The 17,727-nt window shown below is 54.3% G+C and overlaps 5 protein-coding genes across 5 annotated transcripts; 2 read left to right on the top strand and 3 right to left on the bottom strand.

The window, feature by feature from the left end:
• Window positions 1-1,054: 1,054 nt before the first annotated feature.
• Window positions 1,055-1,618, bottom strand: CTAM01_01771 (uncharacterized protein; the record flags this gene model as incomplete). The annotated part of the gene is made up of 1 exon (XM_060517812.1): window positions 1,055-1,618. The coding sequence occupies one exon, from the start codon at window positions 1,616-1,618 to the stop codon at window positions 1,055-1,057; it is 564 nt and encodes a 187-aa protein (XP_060387346.1).
• A 3,675-nt stretch (window positions 1,619-5,293) lies between these two features.
• On the top strand, window positions 5,294-5,719 carry CTAM01_01770 (uncharacterized protein; the record flags this gene model as incomplete). The annotated part of the gene is made up of 1 exon (XM_060517811.1): window positions 5,294-5,719. One exon carries the CDS (start codon window positions 5,294-5,296, stop codon window positions 5,717-5,719), a length of 426 nt encoding a protein of 141 aa, XP_060387345.1.
• Window positions 5,720-6,841: 1,122 nt separating this feature from the next.
• Window positions 6,842-7,579, bottom strand: CTAM01_01769 (uncharacterized protein; the record flags this gene model as incomplete). The annotated part of the gene is made up of 1 exon (XM_060517810.1): window positions 6,842-7,579. One exon carries the CDS (start codon window positions 7,577-7,579, stop codon window positions 6,842-6,844), a length of 738 nt encoding a protein of 245 aa, XP_060387344.1.
• A 1,540-nt stretch (window positions 7,580-9,119) lies between these two features.
• CTAM01_01768 (uncharacterized protein) lies at window positions 9,120-9,356 on the bottom strand (the record flags this gene model as incomplete). Its single annotated transcript, XM_060517809.1, has 1 exon — window positions 9,120-9,356. One exon carries the CDS (start codon window positions 9,354-9,356, stop codon window positions 9,120-9,122), a length of 237 nt encoding a protein of 78 aa, XP_060387343.1.
• Window positions 9,357-14,089: 4,733 nt separating this feature from the next.
• On the top strand, window positions 14,090-16,996 carry CTAM01_01767 (uncharacterized protein; the record flags this gene model as incomplete). The annotated part of the gene is made up of 4 exons (XM_060517808.1): window positions 14,090-14,101; window positions 14,373-14,532; window positions 14,596-16,049; window positions 16,097-16,996. 4 exons carry the CDS (start codon window positions 14,090-14,092, stop codon window positions 16,994-16,996), a joined length of 2,526 nt encoding a protein of 841 aa, XP_060387342.1.
• Window positions 16,997-17,727: the final 731 nt, after the last annotated feature.

Here is a 17,727-nt window from a genome sequence, read left to right as displayed (position 1 = left end):
CTGTCTATTACACACTTTACGCTGCGGATTGACGTTGTCGCACTGCTCGCAAATTGAGAGCAGGAAAGTCTCTTCTAGATATAATCAACAGCAAATCAAGAGCCTTGTCATTTCTTTCACGAGGACACCATAATAATCCACTCACTATCCCAAACCGCAGACCCTCACTGGTCGGATGAGGTTCAACACGGCGATGCGCGTCGTCCGTAGCACAGCCGACAACCGCTGCGATTATCCGGCGAGATCCGGCGATGAGTGGAGACAATAGGGTGGTCCGTACCCAGCGGTGCCGGGATCGGGCCAGTACCGCGTCCGTTTGTTGGAGCACGAGTCGGGGGTTTTTGATGGGTGATCGTCGCAAATCATTTGCTTGCCGATCCCATGGTCCAAACGCTTTCCCCCCAAACACCAACTGCGAAACAAGCCGGTTCGTCGATTGAAGCTGCTTCTCTGCAGCCTACCGCATTTTGAGGTACCGTGCCGCAGGAGCGGCTACTAGCCCAATGACAATAAACATTGACGTCGGACCTCCGGCAAATATTGCCAATGCGGGGTGGCTGTAACGTAGGGCGGCACACGGTCTCACAGGATCGACAGACTCGGGGTAGCACGGGGGCATGCGATAAGCCATGGGTCATCATTTGCTTTGAATTGTTTAGAGGACAGAAGGAAATTATACAGCATTAGAATATACAAATATTCTACAACCCGGCATTCGCCTTCACCACACGGTGATTCCTGGTTTCGTTCACACCGCGAGACGGGCTTCCCGGGGGTAGTCGTTAAGTTTATATACGTAAGAGTTGCGCCCCGAGCCATTTCCCAATGCCGATGCGTGTTGACTCCACAGGCGGTGATATAATCCCCGTGTGTGTGGACCATGCAAAGGACAGAAAGTCATCCCGGTGCGCAGGGTATAAAAGTGTGTGTCGTCGAACGCCATGCCATGTTGAGAAAAATGCTGAGTGGTTTGTACAGCGGGAACCGATCTGTACAGAAGAAGTTTGTCCGGGCAAAAGTTGGACACTTGATAAGTTTTGGTTTTGTTGGTTGCTTAGTTGAAGCGCTCCTTCTCCCGCAGGCCGCCGATTGAGTCGATATCGACAGAATAAAACTGCGACTTGCTATCCTTCTCGTACGCCGGGAGCTGCTCATCGCGGACGGGCTCGAGGCCGACGGAGCCGCCATCGCCAACGCGGACGACGAGGACACGGCCGCTCTTGCGGCGGCCGCCCTCATCCTGCTCGTCGGGGAAGGTGATGTGGATCTCGGGGACGTTGTCGGGGGAGTGGGGAGCGGACTGGGGGTTCTGGAGCATCGGCGAGCGTCCGTCCTGGCCGATGTAGAGGACACTTGAGCGGCCGTCTTGACTTGTCTGGATGGTGAGGTTGTGGTGGTTTCTGGCGCCGCCCTTGACTTCTTGATAGGTGGGAAGCATCTGTTCTCGGCGTTGTTGCCTGCGCATGCGGCGCATGAGGAAGAGTGTGGAGACGAGGAGGAGGGCGAAGAAGATCAAGGCGAGAACGACAATCATGAGGTTGAGAGTGTCGCCGCCATCGACGTCGCGGGTGACAACGCCAGGGGCGTTGCGGGAGATGAGGTTTTGGATGGAAGGCATTGTGTTGGTCGTGAGCGGGTCTGATTATTACTGCAAATATCCCTTTTCTTTGGTGCGAGTCGAAGAAGAGAGCGGTATTCGGTATAATTATTAAAGAGCGGACGACTGTAGGAGGGGATTGTCAGCCACCGCGAAAGGGGTTTGTTGTTTGAGGGTCCGACATCTGGTGAGACATTCTGGAGCATTGTCTGGTGAACACACAAAGGGGAATAGATCCATTCCAGATCTCCCTTTTCTCACCGGCCAACACACACAATAGTCCTCGAATGTCCAGTCCAGAAGGGCGGATTTGCCTCGCCTCCCAAAAAAAAAAAATAGAAGTGGCACGTACGTAAGGGATTAAGTCTTCTCTCTGTGGCAGGCCGTCGCGAAAGTCGTTAAAAAATGCACTTGTCTCTCGGTGTGTCGTGGATATTTTTGGATTTGAGGGTTGGGTGTTTTTTTCGGTGTAGTTGTGATGGTACGTAGTGAGCAGGTTGGTTATTAACGATAGGACGGAAAACTGCTTAGTGAATGCAAGCGGAATTTCCAAGGGGGGGATAGTATTAGAGAGTGACTGGAAGGAGGGTGCTAATAGAGAGCGAGTGACAACAAACGGTCCTGCAACGTACAGCAAGGACAACGACGATTTGAACAAAGTTGTTGAAGAAGAAGGGGAGGGAAGGGAGGAGGAGAAGAAGTCGAGATGGAAGGGAACGAGGAAGGATATGTCCTGGTTGGAAAATGGAGAGACAGGGGTAGCGCCGAGGGTGAGGAGCAGACGGGAAGAGGAGGTCTGCGGTGTGGTGTGTGTGTGTGTGTGCCTGGTACCTGCGTTGGTGTGTGGACAATTGGTGCGCAGGCTTGCATTAGGACTGGGCAGCGGGTAAGTGGCTACTGCCCAGCGTGTGTGCCAGTGTGGGCGGCATTGGACGCCTGGGAGGAAGACGCGATGGAGCCATGCCGTTCCTGGCCAGGCATCCAAGGATCTATGCAGCAGAGGCACAGCATAAGCGCACAGAAAAGGGCGGCATCATTCATCATGGCATGGGGCGGTTCGTGATCACAGATTGAATCCTTTCCTAGAGCCCCAGCCTATTGGCAAGGCGGCAGGGATCATCACCGAGCCAGACCGGGTTGAGAGAAGCTCCAGCCAGGCAGTACATAGGTACTTGTTATCCGTCCTATACGTACTGCGTATGATAAGGTAAATACATAACATCTGAGGCACGAACAGAGAGGCTAAAAACTCAGGAGAAAGCTGCTTACCGCCTTGGAAAAGAAGCGAGAAAAAACTAAGCAGGACCAGCCAGGACGGGAGTGGAAAAGAGGAGAAGATGGCAGCATCGGACGACAGCAAACGGTCCTCCCACCTTCCCTTCCATGGAATCCATAGTTCCATTGGCGCACTCCGTAGTGGATCTGGACCGGGCCAATTCTCCATTCTGGCAAGCACTGCCCATGGAGCAACTTGACTGATTTGGGAACATGGGAAGCAACGCCCCAAGATTGAGCCCATCTGACAGGCACGCACGATTCGTCAACGGTCTGTTGCAATTTCCGCCATTGGCCAATGAGGCCGTTGCGCGCCTGGGATAAACGGGGCGGTACCGGGAGCCGCCTTGAAACGGCGTCGATAATTGGGCGGCCGTTGGTCGTTTCCCAACTAAGCTCATCGACCCCCTGCAGGGGCTCGTGGTCCGTGAGCTCGTGTGCAGCCAGGAACGAGCGAGTTGTTCTTGCTCTGCTCTTGCTCCAGTTCCTGAATTCTGCCAGATAATCCCCCCTGGCTCTTGCCTTCCTCCTCCGAACCTGGGCGGCTGTGACGACAAGCTGGGACTCCCCTTTTTCTGTGCAATCTGGACTCGCAAATCAGCACCCACTGCGGCCTTGTGCAAGTGGGTCCATTGGATAGAACACGCGGTTAGCGTCGTGGTGACATCCATTTCGAGAAGGAAGGTGCGTCCTTCGTCAGCAATACCCGGCCTTCCACTCTTCGAGGCAAGCCGCAAGCCGCAACACAAACAAATCATAACGACTTGGAGAATAACAATGCAACGCCCGTCGAGAACATGAACTCTGAATGCTCTCGGATTCGCCCGACCAAACTATTGCTTCTCAAATCTCTTTTTCCTTTTCTGCCCTTCCGTCCAGTCCGCTTCCTCCTCTGCCGCCCTCATCTCGATATCACACGGAGCTATAACACACCGGCGCCTACCAGTATTTTTCTCCCTCATCACAAGTCTACCGAGCGAAAAAGCTGCCAGCTTGATCCCTCTTCTGCCCAGTCTAAATGTCTCCGGGTATCCGTACCATCCTCGACTGACAAAGTTGTCCGTCCCAATCCGGTCTTGGCCTCTCCCGGGGCCCCACGAATGCAATCATTCAACATGTCAAATCAGGTTTGCTGCTTGCTGACTCTCGCCCAATTCTAGAAAGACTTCATTAACTCATTCCGCCCTCTCCCACCTTTTTGGCGGCGGCAACGTCCCGATGCCAGAAATAGCGTCGGAACTCCAGCAGCCACCTGGTCACTCCATGCCAGTGGGGCTCTCGACCCGCACCGTCATCTCTGGCAAAGCGAGAGCCTCGTGGCCCACGATGGCCCCGTTGCCCTACACACGAGATTACGAGCTCGTGAATGGACTCTTCCAGTCTTCCACGCCTACCACGGTGCTGCCGCCTGCGAGCCTCGTACACAACCCAGAATTCAAAATGCAAAATCCTGCCCGGCCCGTAGCGATCTTAGCATAGCCTTTTCGTCCGACTCCGCCTGCCGGCTCCTGTTGTCGCAGATCATCCCTTTCGGGACCGTCTACGAGATTTCCGGGAATTGCTGTTGCCCCTTGGAGACAAACGAGAGTTGTTCATCTCGTTTGTTGTGAAGCACCGTTGCATTGTTCAATGCAGCGACCACCTCTTATCCCACAGCCCCTGCCCCTCCGGGTTTAATGCAATACTACTACTGACAACTCGACACCGAACATACCGAGCATATGGTCCGAGCCACATGTGGCGCTCCTTTGTGGCGTCCGTCCGCTCCGATTCACCACGGCGCCACAGAGAGACAAATAACGACTCTCCTCACTGGGTCACTTCCGCAACCATCATCATCCGGTTTGATGTTATCTTGACAAGTCGCCCAAGTGGGATATTCGACATGTGGCGGTTCCCCTGAGTGGCCATCGCTGCCGAGAAGGTCTTTGACCTAAATACCAAACGCAATCAGGCTGCACCGTCCAGAGGCACATCTCATTGCCCATGTTCCTGAATAAGGTCTGCTCGTTTTTGACACGTACAAGAATTTCATTGTGGCCTCTTAGCGGAGAATTTGGACTACTTTTGACCTCAACCGCAGCTTGACTGGAGGTAAGCCCATGGGCAGTTCCCAACCTGGCGTTTGCTAAGCCTCTTGGTGAGCATGATGAAGAGTTCTTGCAGGTGACAGCGCCTGACGACATCTTGGGTCTCCATGATAATGAAGCTTGCTAATACTCGCCCAGTACGGATGACAACGCATGAGGCAGTTCGCCCGTGATGCTCTTGCGCTGAGGTGGCGGTCACGGCCACATCTTGCCTGCGAACACGATACATGCAACGATACCAAAGCAGTCTGGCAGGCGATTATCTTGCGCAAAAGGACGATTCGGGACATGCATCGCTCATCTGTTCTGCGTTAGTCTACGGAAACCATGTATGCAACAGCACCGAAGCAGTCTGATGGGCGGTGAAGCGGACCAGAGCCTGTCCAAGTACCAAAGACAACCCGCGCATCCCTGCTTGGCTAGCAGTGTCGACCTCAACCTCGTGAACTTCCCGGCCGCGGTTTTCCAGGAAAGTTGTGAAGCACAGCAGGTGTCTGAGGATTGGGCGCCAGTGCTAGGCAAAGATTCAGTTGGCAGGCATCTGCAGTACAGTAATCACGACACACAAGACCTCGATTTGAGGATGCCCAGTGGCGAAAGAACATGTCTTGAACCAAGTCTTAACAGGATCGACGAAACACACATTGGCAAGTCAGCGACAAAGTTCCGACTCTTGCTTGGCCTTGTACGAATGCAGCTAACCGTCGCCATGCTGCGAGAGCCCCGCGCGATCACCACCGAGTTCCAGAGGCGATGACCGTCTTGTGCACCAGACTAATCATAGCAGGAGGCGGTGTGGCACTTTTCGGCATTACAAGTGCCACAGCATCAAGTAAGGGTCTGGAAAGATATCGATCCCTCGCAGTCCTTGGACATACCTACCCTGCCTGCCCACGTACGACTCTCTGTCGGCCACATCGATATTACACAGCGGCGAGTGACTGCACGATCGGACAACCTTGCCCGAAATGTCTCAGCAAAAGGTTGCCGGCAGAGGCCTTCATTGAGGAGCAAGTTTCTTTAGCCCTCCTTGCGAAGAAGCAACTGTGAGGCGGTCAGCGACTGGGCTGGCCAAGCAATATACTTCTAGCCAATAGCTGTACTCCAAGTCATCCCGACATACAGTTGATCGTGTCCGCAGAGCTTCAGACTGTCCATAAGCAAGTTCTCAATGGTAACGAGTGGTGTCAGAATCGTGCACCGGATCCAGAGGCTGGCATCTCTTCTCAGGACAGAACGACTCGGGGTTACTCACTTGCTGGCGGAGGCCGAACCAGACCAATGCAATTGGCAGGCAACGACGCCCCTTGTTGCCCAATAAGGTCTGCCAACTCGCAGACGAACGTCCAGTAGGCTTTGTCGCTTCACGATAGAAGTTCGGTTTATCGAAAGCGGATGATGCTTGATTCTCGGACTTGCTTTTTCGTATGCTCTTCAGGCATAATTTTGTTTTTATAGGATGTCTTGTGGCGCCGGAACCCCGTGAAGATCACATGGACCACTTCGTCCGTAGGGTACCGAGATGCAGCTTGGCGAGTGGCTGCTACTTGAGCAGAAGGAAACATGCAAGCCGGCCAACACGAGTCGTACAGCATGCTATTTCGTCAGCAAAACGAGAGAGTTCATGAGTACGGAGTAGTGAGAGTGTGACCGCACGAACTCCCATCCGGCCTTGTCCAGCCACTCGTTCCGACCTACTGGAGCAATGAGCCTCAATCGATTTGCGCCTTCATGCAATGCTATGGTCACCAAGCCGCCAGACTTTGATGTTGGGATGCGATAGCTCGCAGCGCAAGTTCCAAATACTGGACAGGCGATATTGAGGAATGTCGATCCCTGCCGTGACCTACTCTCTGGCGTACCATCGTCCAATGAGACCCTACCCAGGCCTGTTAAGGAGGAACGTGGACGGACCAGGCCGCCTGGAATGAATAGCAGTCGTGACTGGCCCTTTCAAGTTGGTAGAGTTGAAACACTGAAACAACGACAACCCCGCCAGAGTGGACCAAGACCAATCCGGGGTTGACACACTCAAACTTCGGGCGGTCTTTTGGGGTATTTCCTCGGGAAGGGGGAGAAAGTCCCAGTCCCTTTGGAGTTTCATGAAACCCCCTCGGCTCGAACAGAAGGGGGTAGGCCATTTGACTCCATACACATAGCAATTCTGCATAGATTGCTCGCAGAGGCGGAGCGGTATGACACAGCAGTGCACGTTCTGAGTACCAGCGTTGCACCCGTGGGATGTCGCAGAGTAACGCTCAGCAAGCCAGAAAGCACCTTGCTCAATATTAACCTTTGGTAAAAAAGGACGAGCGGTCGGCGGCCACGACACTGGGTGAAGAGGCGCTGCTCCGTACAAAACACGTCTAATTCTTACCACGAGGGCTAATCCACAACCAAGACCATGGCTTTCTGCTCGGAGCCGGGCGCTGTCATCGACATACATCTTCAAGGGGCTTGCGCTCCAAGTGCAGTGTAACGCTGCGTGAGAATTTGCTCGTTGGAGATGAACACAAACAAGCGAAGGGCGAGCGGGAGCAACTTGGCGCGCGCGGGTGTCTAGAACAAGCCCTTGCCAGCCAGCCAGCCCAGCCCGTGAACTCGGATGGCAATACATGACGCCTAGAAGTGAAGTGCCTTTTACGGACACTCTTGGTTGCCATGCTGATGGGACCGATGCAGGTTTGACAGGGCGTGTTGGGACGGACGGAGAAGCTCAGGGACGAGATGGGCCAGATGGCCGGCCCCGGCTCGTACCAAGCAGAAACGTTGACGGGCTCATTTGTTCAGCCGAGGGATGGCGCAACAAGGACGTGCCAGCGCGCCCACCAGCAACATTACAGCATTCCGGTATGCCTGTTCATAAGAATTGCGTTCCAGGAGCCAACAGGTCCACGGAGGAACGAAACATGTCCATGATATTCCCATAGACTGGCGGCTCTTTTTTCTCTTTTCTTATTCTCTATTTTCCGCATCATCGCCACACGGTAGTACATGATACACCGACCGCCCCTTGCTTGACTTCTTTAGAGTAACAAAAACAAGACTCACGCTTGGCAAACAAGTACAAGAATGTTTTGTTTCTTGCCTCTGATTAAAGACGTTGAATGTTTAGCGACGACTTGCGGGACCAACGGCACCGCTCTGGTGGATTCATCATGTATTGAAAACACGAGCCACGGTTCCTCAGCTTGCACTTATTGTTGATGCCCCTATGCCTGCCAATCAGCGCGTTTTTGTTGAATAAAAGACATAGAGATGAGGAAGCCTTTGATACCTGCAAAGTCTGCTCAAACGAGGTACATGGCAACGATGTTCCTTCCTCAGATTCTCAATCGAAGTTTCGGACTGTACGAGTAAGGTGAGACGTCAAGGCAAAAGGAAGGAAGGAAAGAAGGCATGGGAAGATGGTCTGCCTGCCTTGTTGCAGAATTCAGTAGCCCAACTTGGAAGGCGAATGCTGCCTTTCCTACCTTGAACAAAATGTGCCTTCCGATTTACTTAACGAGGTGACACAGGACGGGCTGCAAGTAACATCGCACAAGAGCCTCCTTCTCTCTTTCCTTTCCTTTCCTTTCCTTTCCTTTCCTTTCCTCTCTACTCCTTGTCGATCATCCTACACTCTTCAACGCTTCTCAACGGTCAGACAACGAAGAAACACACGTTGAAGAAACGAAGCGCCGTTTTTTTTTGTGTGTGTTCAATCTTGCTGTGGCCCGTTTCGCTTCCTCGAATCTCAGAGACTTGGCTGTCGTTTCTGCCCCAGAATCCCTGAAGATCATACACGGAACTCGGCCGGAACATAGTCGCAGGTACATTTCCGGCACATATCGCCGCCCCCTGATCCTAAATCGCCCACGCCCCCCTGAAGTCCAGTCTGGACACTTTGGACAAGAAATCAAACGCGAGACGGCGCAGTGATAGCGAGACGGCATTGGACGCTCGACCAGGGAAAATCCGGGGTTGTGGCAGTGTAGAGGCGACCTGTCAATCTTCAAGCCACGGTTCGCCTGGGTTGCCATTCCTAATTCCATCATCATTGGCCTGTTCAGCCACCGTTGAGGCAGGCAATAACAAGTTTGCTTTTTACTCCTCACGAGACGAGAAAACAAAACATTCAAGCCACGGCTGGCCGTTCGTCATCAAGCAGTCTTCTCTTACACGGCGGCCCACCCGGCTGCTGCAGACTTGTGGTCCCCTTTCCCAACCCCTGGTCCAGGCTTGTTCTCCTCGCTACGCCGGACGAATACCTTGACCCTGGATTCGGTCCTCCACAAGTGGTGCTGCTGCTCAGTGCCGTTGCCGTCCTGTTGAGAAATTGAGATGTCTCCTTCACTGCCGCGTACGGAGTACTCTGCACGACGACAATAGTGGAGAGACGAGTAAAGCGACATTGTCGGGTTCGTGCTGCCTGGGCGGCCTATTGATCACATCACCAGCGTATTACACCCTAGAGACGATACTACGCAAACCACGGGCTGTAAGCAATCAATCACACGCGCAGTGTTGTCTCTCAACAGCAGCTGCCCCCTTGTCCGTATTATCTCGCCTGCATTGATCATCGCGCCATCCGTCCCGGACCCCCATCAACATTAGACCAGCCAGCTCCAGCTACGGATACAGCTCGTCGGTGCAGCGGAGGTGGTGGAGAAGTTTTGACCAGAGCAGAGCGATCTTTTGCGTGGCCTAGAAGCGAGCCATCTGCTGATACCTCCACTGGAAAGAGATCTGTCTGCCACGCAAGATAACCCACTCTCCGAACCAGCCTGCCCAGCGTGGTCAGCATCGAATCCCAGTTGCATCTCATTCTTTCGTGGGAGCCGTGCCTCATCAATCCACCGCCCACGAGTGCCCCCGAACAAACAAAAACCCGTCAGACGCTAAAAAGGACGGCAGAACCCCTTCTCCTCCCCTGGCAGACGGGGGTCTTTTTCTTGTTCTTGACTCGTCTCGTCCTAGCGTATCCCCGTCCGTGTGTGTCTCCCTCGATTGGACTCGCCGCCTGTTGTTCAGCCCAGATTCCTGCAGAGGTCGAGACTCAAGACTCTGGACCCAGCTCTCGGACGGCCAACGGTACGGCGTCCTCACCTCGAAGGACGAAGAAGCTTGCCGCCAGCCTGTCTTGTCTGATCTTGGGGCAGGATCCATCAGTCGAAGGTAGATTAGAACTGAGATCTCGCCGATCACCGGCGACTCAAGGGTACGAAGTACCTTACCTCTCCACGACGTTCAGCATAATCTACGAATGTTCGTATGAAGCCAGCGAAAAGAGTCTCCGTACTTGCTCCGCTTCGTGTCTTGAATGACCTGCAGCTCTTCCTAGCTCTGCTCATATGTACGGACACGCTACGGATACAGCTACGGGTTAATCGAGCCAGTGTCTCCCGCCTTGGTCCCGTCAGTCAGTCAATCTCTCTCGCTCTCTCGCCTACTCCGCAGTGGGCCACACCCCCGGCTCAACGCGCTGCATCTGCATTCTCGCATCGACAAGCCAAATTGCACACTCGGCGCCTTCAACTAGGTTGCTTGAGGACTTCCGGACCAGATAAGCGTGGGCAAACCACGGCGGCATCGGATACATGTTTCCAAGTACTCTAGTGACCAGCATCTACGTACGGATTCCGCCATCGAATGAATTGTACAAACAAAACGGTCTCAGCCCGGACAGACCCTCTCTCTCTTTCTCATCGCCGTGATTCAGGCAGTCGGCCTGCTGTTTATTTCCGCAGGTTGTTTATCCCAAAGTGCAGCAGCACCTGTATCGACAGAAGCAGCACAACCGCATCCACGATCCACTCGGTTCTCGGTACACGCAGTCTGGGAGAACTTTTGACCATTCAAAGACGGTCACTTTGTGCTTGTCTGCTTTACGGCTTGCCCTACCTTGGCCAAGCCAGAGGTAACGTCAAGTACCTCACCTTGAGTTTGGTGCCATTGCAACATCAACGACTCTCCCTGTCGTGCCTGTGGCCAGCCGTCGGAGACCAATCGCAAACCGCCATTCCAGTCCCAAGGATCCAAAGAGAAGGGCTCCAGAGGCTTGCCGCACCCATCCACCATTTTCTCTGACTTTATTTGATCATCTTGGGAACCACCGTGCCTCTTCTTTCCAATCCGCATCGTCTACCTGTTTTTACATCTTCCGTCTTTTCTTCAACGTCCGCCATCTTCTGCCTATAGTCCGACTTTGCTCTGGCAGAGTTGAGCCCCAAGAGCATATCTCTCGGGGCACGCAGCGTCGACTCTCTAGTAATTACACACACTCGCACACTACAGACACGCACACACGAGCAACGCACACACCAACCGAGGCACCTACGGATAGAAGCTAGGAGCGACAAGGACAAGAACAAGAAGCACACACGCGACATACTGCATACACCATTCGTCCCGACTTGTATCGACGTTTCGAACCCCGGGGACTTTGTACATTGCTTCCCGCCACGCACTTGGTACCTGTTGGCCCGTTTTCTCTCGACACCTTGCGCTCAACCGCTCCTCTGAGAGCCCGTAGCTGTACTCCGTACCCAGGGCAATCAATCAGTCACTCACTCACTCTGTCATTCATCGTACCGGACCACCGTCTCCGCAAATCCATAGGTTGATTGGACGTCAAGTCCTGTTTGCCTCCACCGTCGATACTTCTCTCCGCGCGCCTAGTTCAGCCCGTACTTTGTCAACCGTCAGGTCGTGTCAGGGTACCTGTTATTCTCTCCCGCCAAGGTGCCCCGGTACCTCAGCCCTCTGAACGCACGCATAAACCGTCCATTCAAGACGTCTGCAAACGAACATTTAGCTTTTTTGTCAAGCCGCACATCACATCATTTGGAGACGAACGCTCTTCGCTCGCCCACATACGCACAATCCCAAAAAGAACGCATTGCCCCCTTTGGTACTCTGCTCTGTGACCTGTCGTCATCACCTGTCCAAACTTTCAATATTTGTACCTCGGTGGAGAGGAGCAGAGAAGCAGGCAGCCAACAAAACCAGGCCAACCGCGAACGAGTACCAACCTACTCATTAACGGATAGAGGAAGAAGAGAATAGAGGAGGCAACGAGAGGCAAGAAACAGCAAGGCAGCAAGCAACCGGGGATTTGTAGTCCACTCGCACACAGACACATTCGACTGTCGATTCCTCGCAAGACAGGAGTACAAGATTTGGTAAGTTCGGCGCAAAGTCTCGTCTCTCGTCTCTGGGTTGGATCCAATAGCAGGGCCAAACTATCATTGCCCCTCCCCCCCTTGTCTGCCTATTCTGATCTTTCCCATCTCATTCTCCCGTCCTTTCGCCTCCCTCCTTTCCCGCCTTCATTGCTTGTCTCTACTTTACCTCGCACTCTATTCACACCGTCACCAAGCTATACAGAGTTGAGCACCTTGGCGTCCCCTTCCAAAGCAAGCAAGCCAGAAAAAAAAAGAGGTACGATAATTACCGGCAAGAATGTGTGTGTGTCGTTTTCCATCCGTACCCGGCCTCACATCCCCATCCCTCGCATGACTGACCCCTTCCCGTCTGCCATCCATCAATCAATCCTTCCCGTTGGTGTCTACCACCGTGTCGTGGGTGTCTATCTACCTTGTTTCTTACTGCATTTTGCGGCTTTGCCTCCCCGAAGTTGTGTTGTCGGGTCCCCTCCCCCCCTTCTTCCCACGGCTCCATCGTCCAACTCCCAGGGCCCCCATCTCCAGTCCCGGTCCTAGGACCAGTTCCCAGTCCCAGTCCCAGTTCCAGTTCCAGTTCCAATGCACCCCCGGTCGCATCCCTGACCCCTCGACTCCTCAAGACTGAGGAGCAGAAAGAGAGAGAGAAAGAAAGAAAGAGGGAATAGAGGGCCACTTTGGGGCAGTTGGGCCACACCCTAGACAGGAAAGCTCCATGTCAGCTCCCCTTCAAACTCCCCCTCTCACCACCCTCCTGTCCTCCCGCCCCGTCTCCGTTCTTCTCAGTGGATGCCTCACTCCGTCTAGTCCATCTGCAAGTCGCAGCTACTGCAGCTCCCACACGAGTCTCCAGTCTCCAAGTCTCCCAGTCCCAAGGCCAGGCTTTTAGGTCAAGTCTAGGTCCCGGCTGGTAGCCCACGACTTTCCCAAAGGTCCAGGGTACACTTGTCCTCGATATTGGATTGCGCAAAAAAAATCTCCTACAAAGTTATTAGCTGCCCGCTCCCGTCTTGTCCCTCGCCCCAGCCGACCGCGGGCGCTCCATCAAACAATCAACCTAATCAGCCTTACCAGCGACGCTTGACCTGTCGGGTGTTTTCTGTTCTGTGTCTACTCTATTATTACTGTACATTTTTGGTCTTCCACATCATCAAAAGAGCCTCCGGTCGCTTCTATACATTACATACCTTTGACAGAGTTACCTTACTCTCCGTACATTATCCGTACTCCTCCCTCTCTCTCTCTCTTCGTCATCTCTCTCGCCCTCATCCTCGCCCATCCTCACATTCCTCCATCCCTCTCATCCCGCTATTGCTCTCCCACATACCTTGCCTTCCCGGACGAGCCCACTCGCTTTGTTTCTTTCTACATAATCCAAGTACGCACACCTGCACCCTCATCCCTCACCTTATTCCTCCTCGCTCGCCTCCCTCCCTCACGACTAAAGCGGGCAAACCCTTTCCTCAACAATCAACCCTGTGCTTCGCGCTAGAATTTCTGCCCCCCCAGTCTGCCTGGTTTTGCTGACGCCCACCGTTCTCCCTTCGTTTTTAGTCCGCGCGCCATAGACGATTCCTGGAGAAAGTTCCTGTCGCAAGAAAAAGTTTACACCTACATCGTATATAATTCACGACCGGAAAACCCAAAACTTCCCACAAGCAGCTGCGCCCTCTACGTGTGTGTGTGTGCAGCCACATAGACGTGCCCTTCAACCTCTGTGTCCTCTCGCTTCTCGCCAGCCACCACAGCACCTCTGTGTGACAGACACACCCAAAGAGCAGCATCAAGCAGCAAGCGAGGTGCATCCGATCTCACCATCGCAGCCGCGAACTTCCCCCCCGTTCGCCGCACCAAAAAAAAGGTCAACCTCCGGAAACCCTCGCTCCTCCTCTCTCTCCGCATCCCCCGGACACTCGACCGCATCTTCTGCGACCGTCTCTCTTGCGCAGAGGCCGACCACAAACATGACCACCACCGTAAGTCGCTGCCCCGTTTACTCCACGTGAGGTCCGATGGGGGTGAGCTCCGGGTCGCGAAGATGCGAGCGCGCGGCCGTGTGTGTCAAGACTGCGCTTCCCTAGCGGCCTCATGGCCTCTTGGCTCGAGTCGCCCATTCGGCGCTCGGAACTTCGCCTAGACCTGGCAAACAACTCAAAAAAAGCTTGCCTCGCGCCTTACTTTCTCTTTTGCTGTTCCTTCTACCCTCCACCGATGGCTGCCACTTTGCTAACCTGCCACGTTGTCCAGGCCCGGCCAGCAGGTCGGTACGGAAGCTTCCCCATGGCAAACGGCCAGAATGAGAAGCCTGCCGCCAGCGTCGCCCCCGGCTTCACAGGCTCCAACTTGTACTCGCAAAACATCTGGAACACAACGTACACAGGCGGCGCAGGAAAGAGAGACCCCAGAGGTACGGTTGACCGGGACGATGATTGATTGATGGACTGGAAGCTGACTTTATGTGATGTACTAGGCCCGGAAGACAGCTTCGCTGGACAGCCATCAGGGTCCGGTGCCCTCGCTGCGAACTCGGAGGCGGACACGTGGACTCAGAATCCCTGGAACCAAGACACCCAGACTCGTTCAGCATCAGGCAGTACCTCGCCGAATCGCACACGCGACAGCATCCACAACAGCAATTCCTTCTTCGACAACAACGCCGTCGGGCAGGGACGCAACCTCATCAATGGACGGCCGAAATCATACCTGGAGGAGGACAAGGAGAACACAGGCTTTGGGCCCAGCTACGGCGGCGCCTTTGATGGTTCGTACGCAAGGCAGGAGAAGCGAGGTTCCAAAGACAACGCCTATCTGAATCTCGGCGTGGTGGGTGCTCCCTCGAGAGACAGCAGCATTCCTCCCTCGCGCCAGTCGGACGACTCGCACCATTCGCCCCCTGCCTTCCGAGACAACTTTGGGGGTTATGGCCACACTCCCAGCAACTCGATTGCCTCGAGCCGTCCCGCCATCCCCGGCCACTCTTCCTCTTTCCCCACACAGACTACCAACAACAGGGCCTTTATGGCCAACGGCAGACAGATGGACGAAACGGACCTCGCTCCTCAGTTCAAGAAGTCCCTCACTCTCGACGAGGCCCAGAGCATCGCCGCCGGTGCGCAGAACTTCCAGTTCAACCCCGTGTCTCAGCCCTGGAGGAGCGACATGAACGCCGCCATCACTGGCGAAATGTACGCCGACGCCATGGCGGCTCAGTACAAACGCGGTTCCGCCGACCGCATCGCCGGTGCCTCTGGTCAGTACCGGGTTGTCACTAGCCCCAAGACATATGCGCCTCAAGCATCTGACCTGTGGACCCAACGGCCGTCGTCCCGCGATCTGAGAATGGTCCCGGATGGCGACCGCCGAACGCCCGTTCCCGCCTTCATCCAGGCGCAGGCGCCCGCGTTCTACCCTGGACCCTACTACACTCCCAACTTTGCGGGCCAGTACCCTCCGCAAATGTTCGACCCTTACGGACGTCCATCGCTTCCCCTACCGAGCTACGGCCTGCACATGGCGCCGTACTCGATGCCGGGCGTGATGCCTATCCGGCCCAGCAAGGACCAGGACCCTGGCAAGGGCGTCCGCAGCTTGCTACTGGAGGAATTCAGGTCCAGCTCCAAGTCGAACAAGCGATACGAGCTGAAGGATATCTACAGCCACATTGTCGAGTTCAGTGGCGACCAGCACGGATCGCGCTTCATCCAGCAAAAGCTCGAAACTGCAAACAGTGATGAGAAGGATCAGGTGTTCCGCGAGATTGAGCCCAACGCCATCCAACTGATGAAGGATGTCTTTGGCAACTACGTTATCCAAAAGTTCTTTGAGCACGGCAACCAGGTCCAAAAGAAGGTTTTGGCGTCACAGATGAAGGGCAAGGTTGTCGACCTGTCCATGCAGATGTACGCCTGCCGCGTTGTCCAAAAGGTGTGTGCATATTCGCGTAGCAAAGTGGACGAAGCTAACAATCACAGGCCCTGGAACACGTTCTCGTCGAGCAGCAGGCCGAGCTTGTGAAGGAGCTGGAGCCCGAGATCCTCAAGGTCGTCAAGGACCAGAACGGCAACCACGTCGTGCAGAAGATTATCGAGCTGGTTCCCCGCCAGTACATTGACTTCGTCATGGACGCATTCCGCGGCCAAGTCAGCCAGTTGGCGGCCCACATGTACGCCTGCCGGGTCATTCAGCGCATGCTGGAGTACGGCACAGAGCAGGACAAGGAGACCATCTTGGCTGAGCTGCACAACTCGACCCAGGTTCTCATCACCGACCAGTACGGCAACTACGTCGTGCAGCACATCATCGAGCACGGCATGCCTGAGGACCGATCGAGAATCATTCAGCTTGTCATTGCGCAGCTGGTCACCTTGTCCAAGCACAAGTTTGCGTCCAACGTTGTGGAGAAGTGCATCCAGTACGGTAACGCGGAAGAGCGCAAGGGCATTCGGGAGCAAATCATTTCCCAGGCGAGCGATGGTACAAGCTCGCTCCAGTTGATGATGAAGGACCAGTACGGCAACTACGTCATTCAGAAGCTGCTGAACCAGCTCGAGGGTGCCGAACGCGAAGCCTTTGTGGAGGAGATGCGACCCCAGTTCCAGACACTCCGCAAGACCAGCACCAGCCGCCAGCTCGCCGCCATTGACAGACTCATCTACGCGACGACGCAGACGACGCCGTCCAAGTCTGGGGGATCCCAGGCCGACACCAACTCGGCCGCGCCAACCCCGGTTCTGACTATGGAGCCCAACAGCCCCCAGAGCAGCAGCCCGCCCAGCACCAGCGCCAGTGCCGTTGGCGAAGTTGCCGAGGACGATAACAAGTCCAGCGCGCCCGGAGGTGTCAGCCTCAAGGTGCAAGTGGAGGAGGCCTGATAACAGTACTACACGAATCTTTTGCGATGACGGCGTCTACGGTTGCTTCGGACATGCATCACGACACCAAACGGACTTGACGATCCCGGCCCATGTGCCAGACTTGTTTAAAAGAGAAGAAAAAAAGACGACGAACACTGACCTAATTTTGTTTACACATACCTGATCTGAATATGCAACTCCAAAAAAAAAAATCACCCACATACATGGCTGGAACACGGTCACAACGGTAGAAAATCTGCTTGGACAAACATTTGGGGAAAGGCGAGGGTTCCCAAAACGGACATGATTCTCTGTTGCTTCTTCTTTTTTCGGTTGCAAAGTTTTCTGGACTTTTATTTTGCAAAGTAATGAGTCTGAGGTCTCTGGAGAGCCATTGGAAGGGTTTATCACAGGAACAATGGCTGAGCGATACGAACACGGAAAGCGGCCGGTTGGAATTTGAGGTTCCTATCGGGGGTTTGTCGGGTTTCCACCAAAGGGGGCATCGGGGCCGGTCATTTTGGGGCGCAGATGATATTTTTCGAGTCTTCTTGTATTTTATTGAATTATTCGTGTCTAGGCGATACCAGTCTTAGTCTGACGGATTAGACCTGTCAATAGACGTGAGAGTATGGACAGTTTCTGATGATTTGGCGACGTGTCATTGTGAGCATGAGGTGAGAGTAAGGGAGTCGCTTGAAGTCATTCAAGGGATTACCTGTTTGCGGTGTACAACATTCCCAATCACC

Source organism: Colletotrichum tamarilloi (genome assembly GCF_030869305.1).
Source record: "Colletotrichum tamarilloi strain Tom-12 chromosome Unknown Scaffold_4.1, whole genome shotgun sequence".
In the NCBI taxonomy this organism is placed as follows: domain Eukaryota; kingdom Fungi; phylum Ascomycota; class Sordariomycetes; order Glomerellales; family Glomerellaceae; genus Colletotrichum; species Colletotrichum tamarilloi.
The sequence above is the reverse complement of the archived record's forward strand: the minus strand, read 5'-3'. Positions and strand labels throughout refer to the sequence as shown.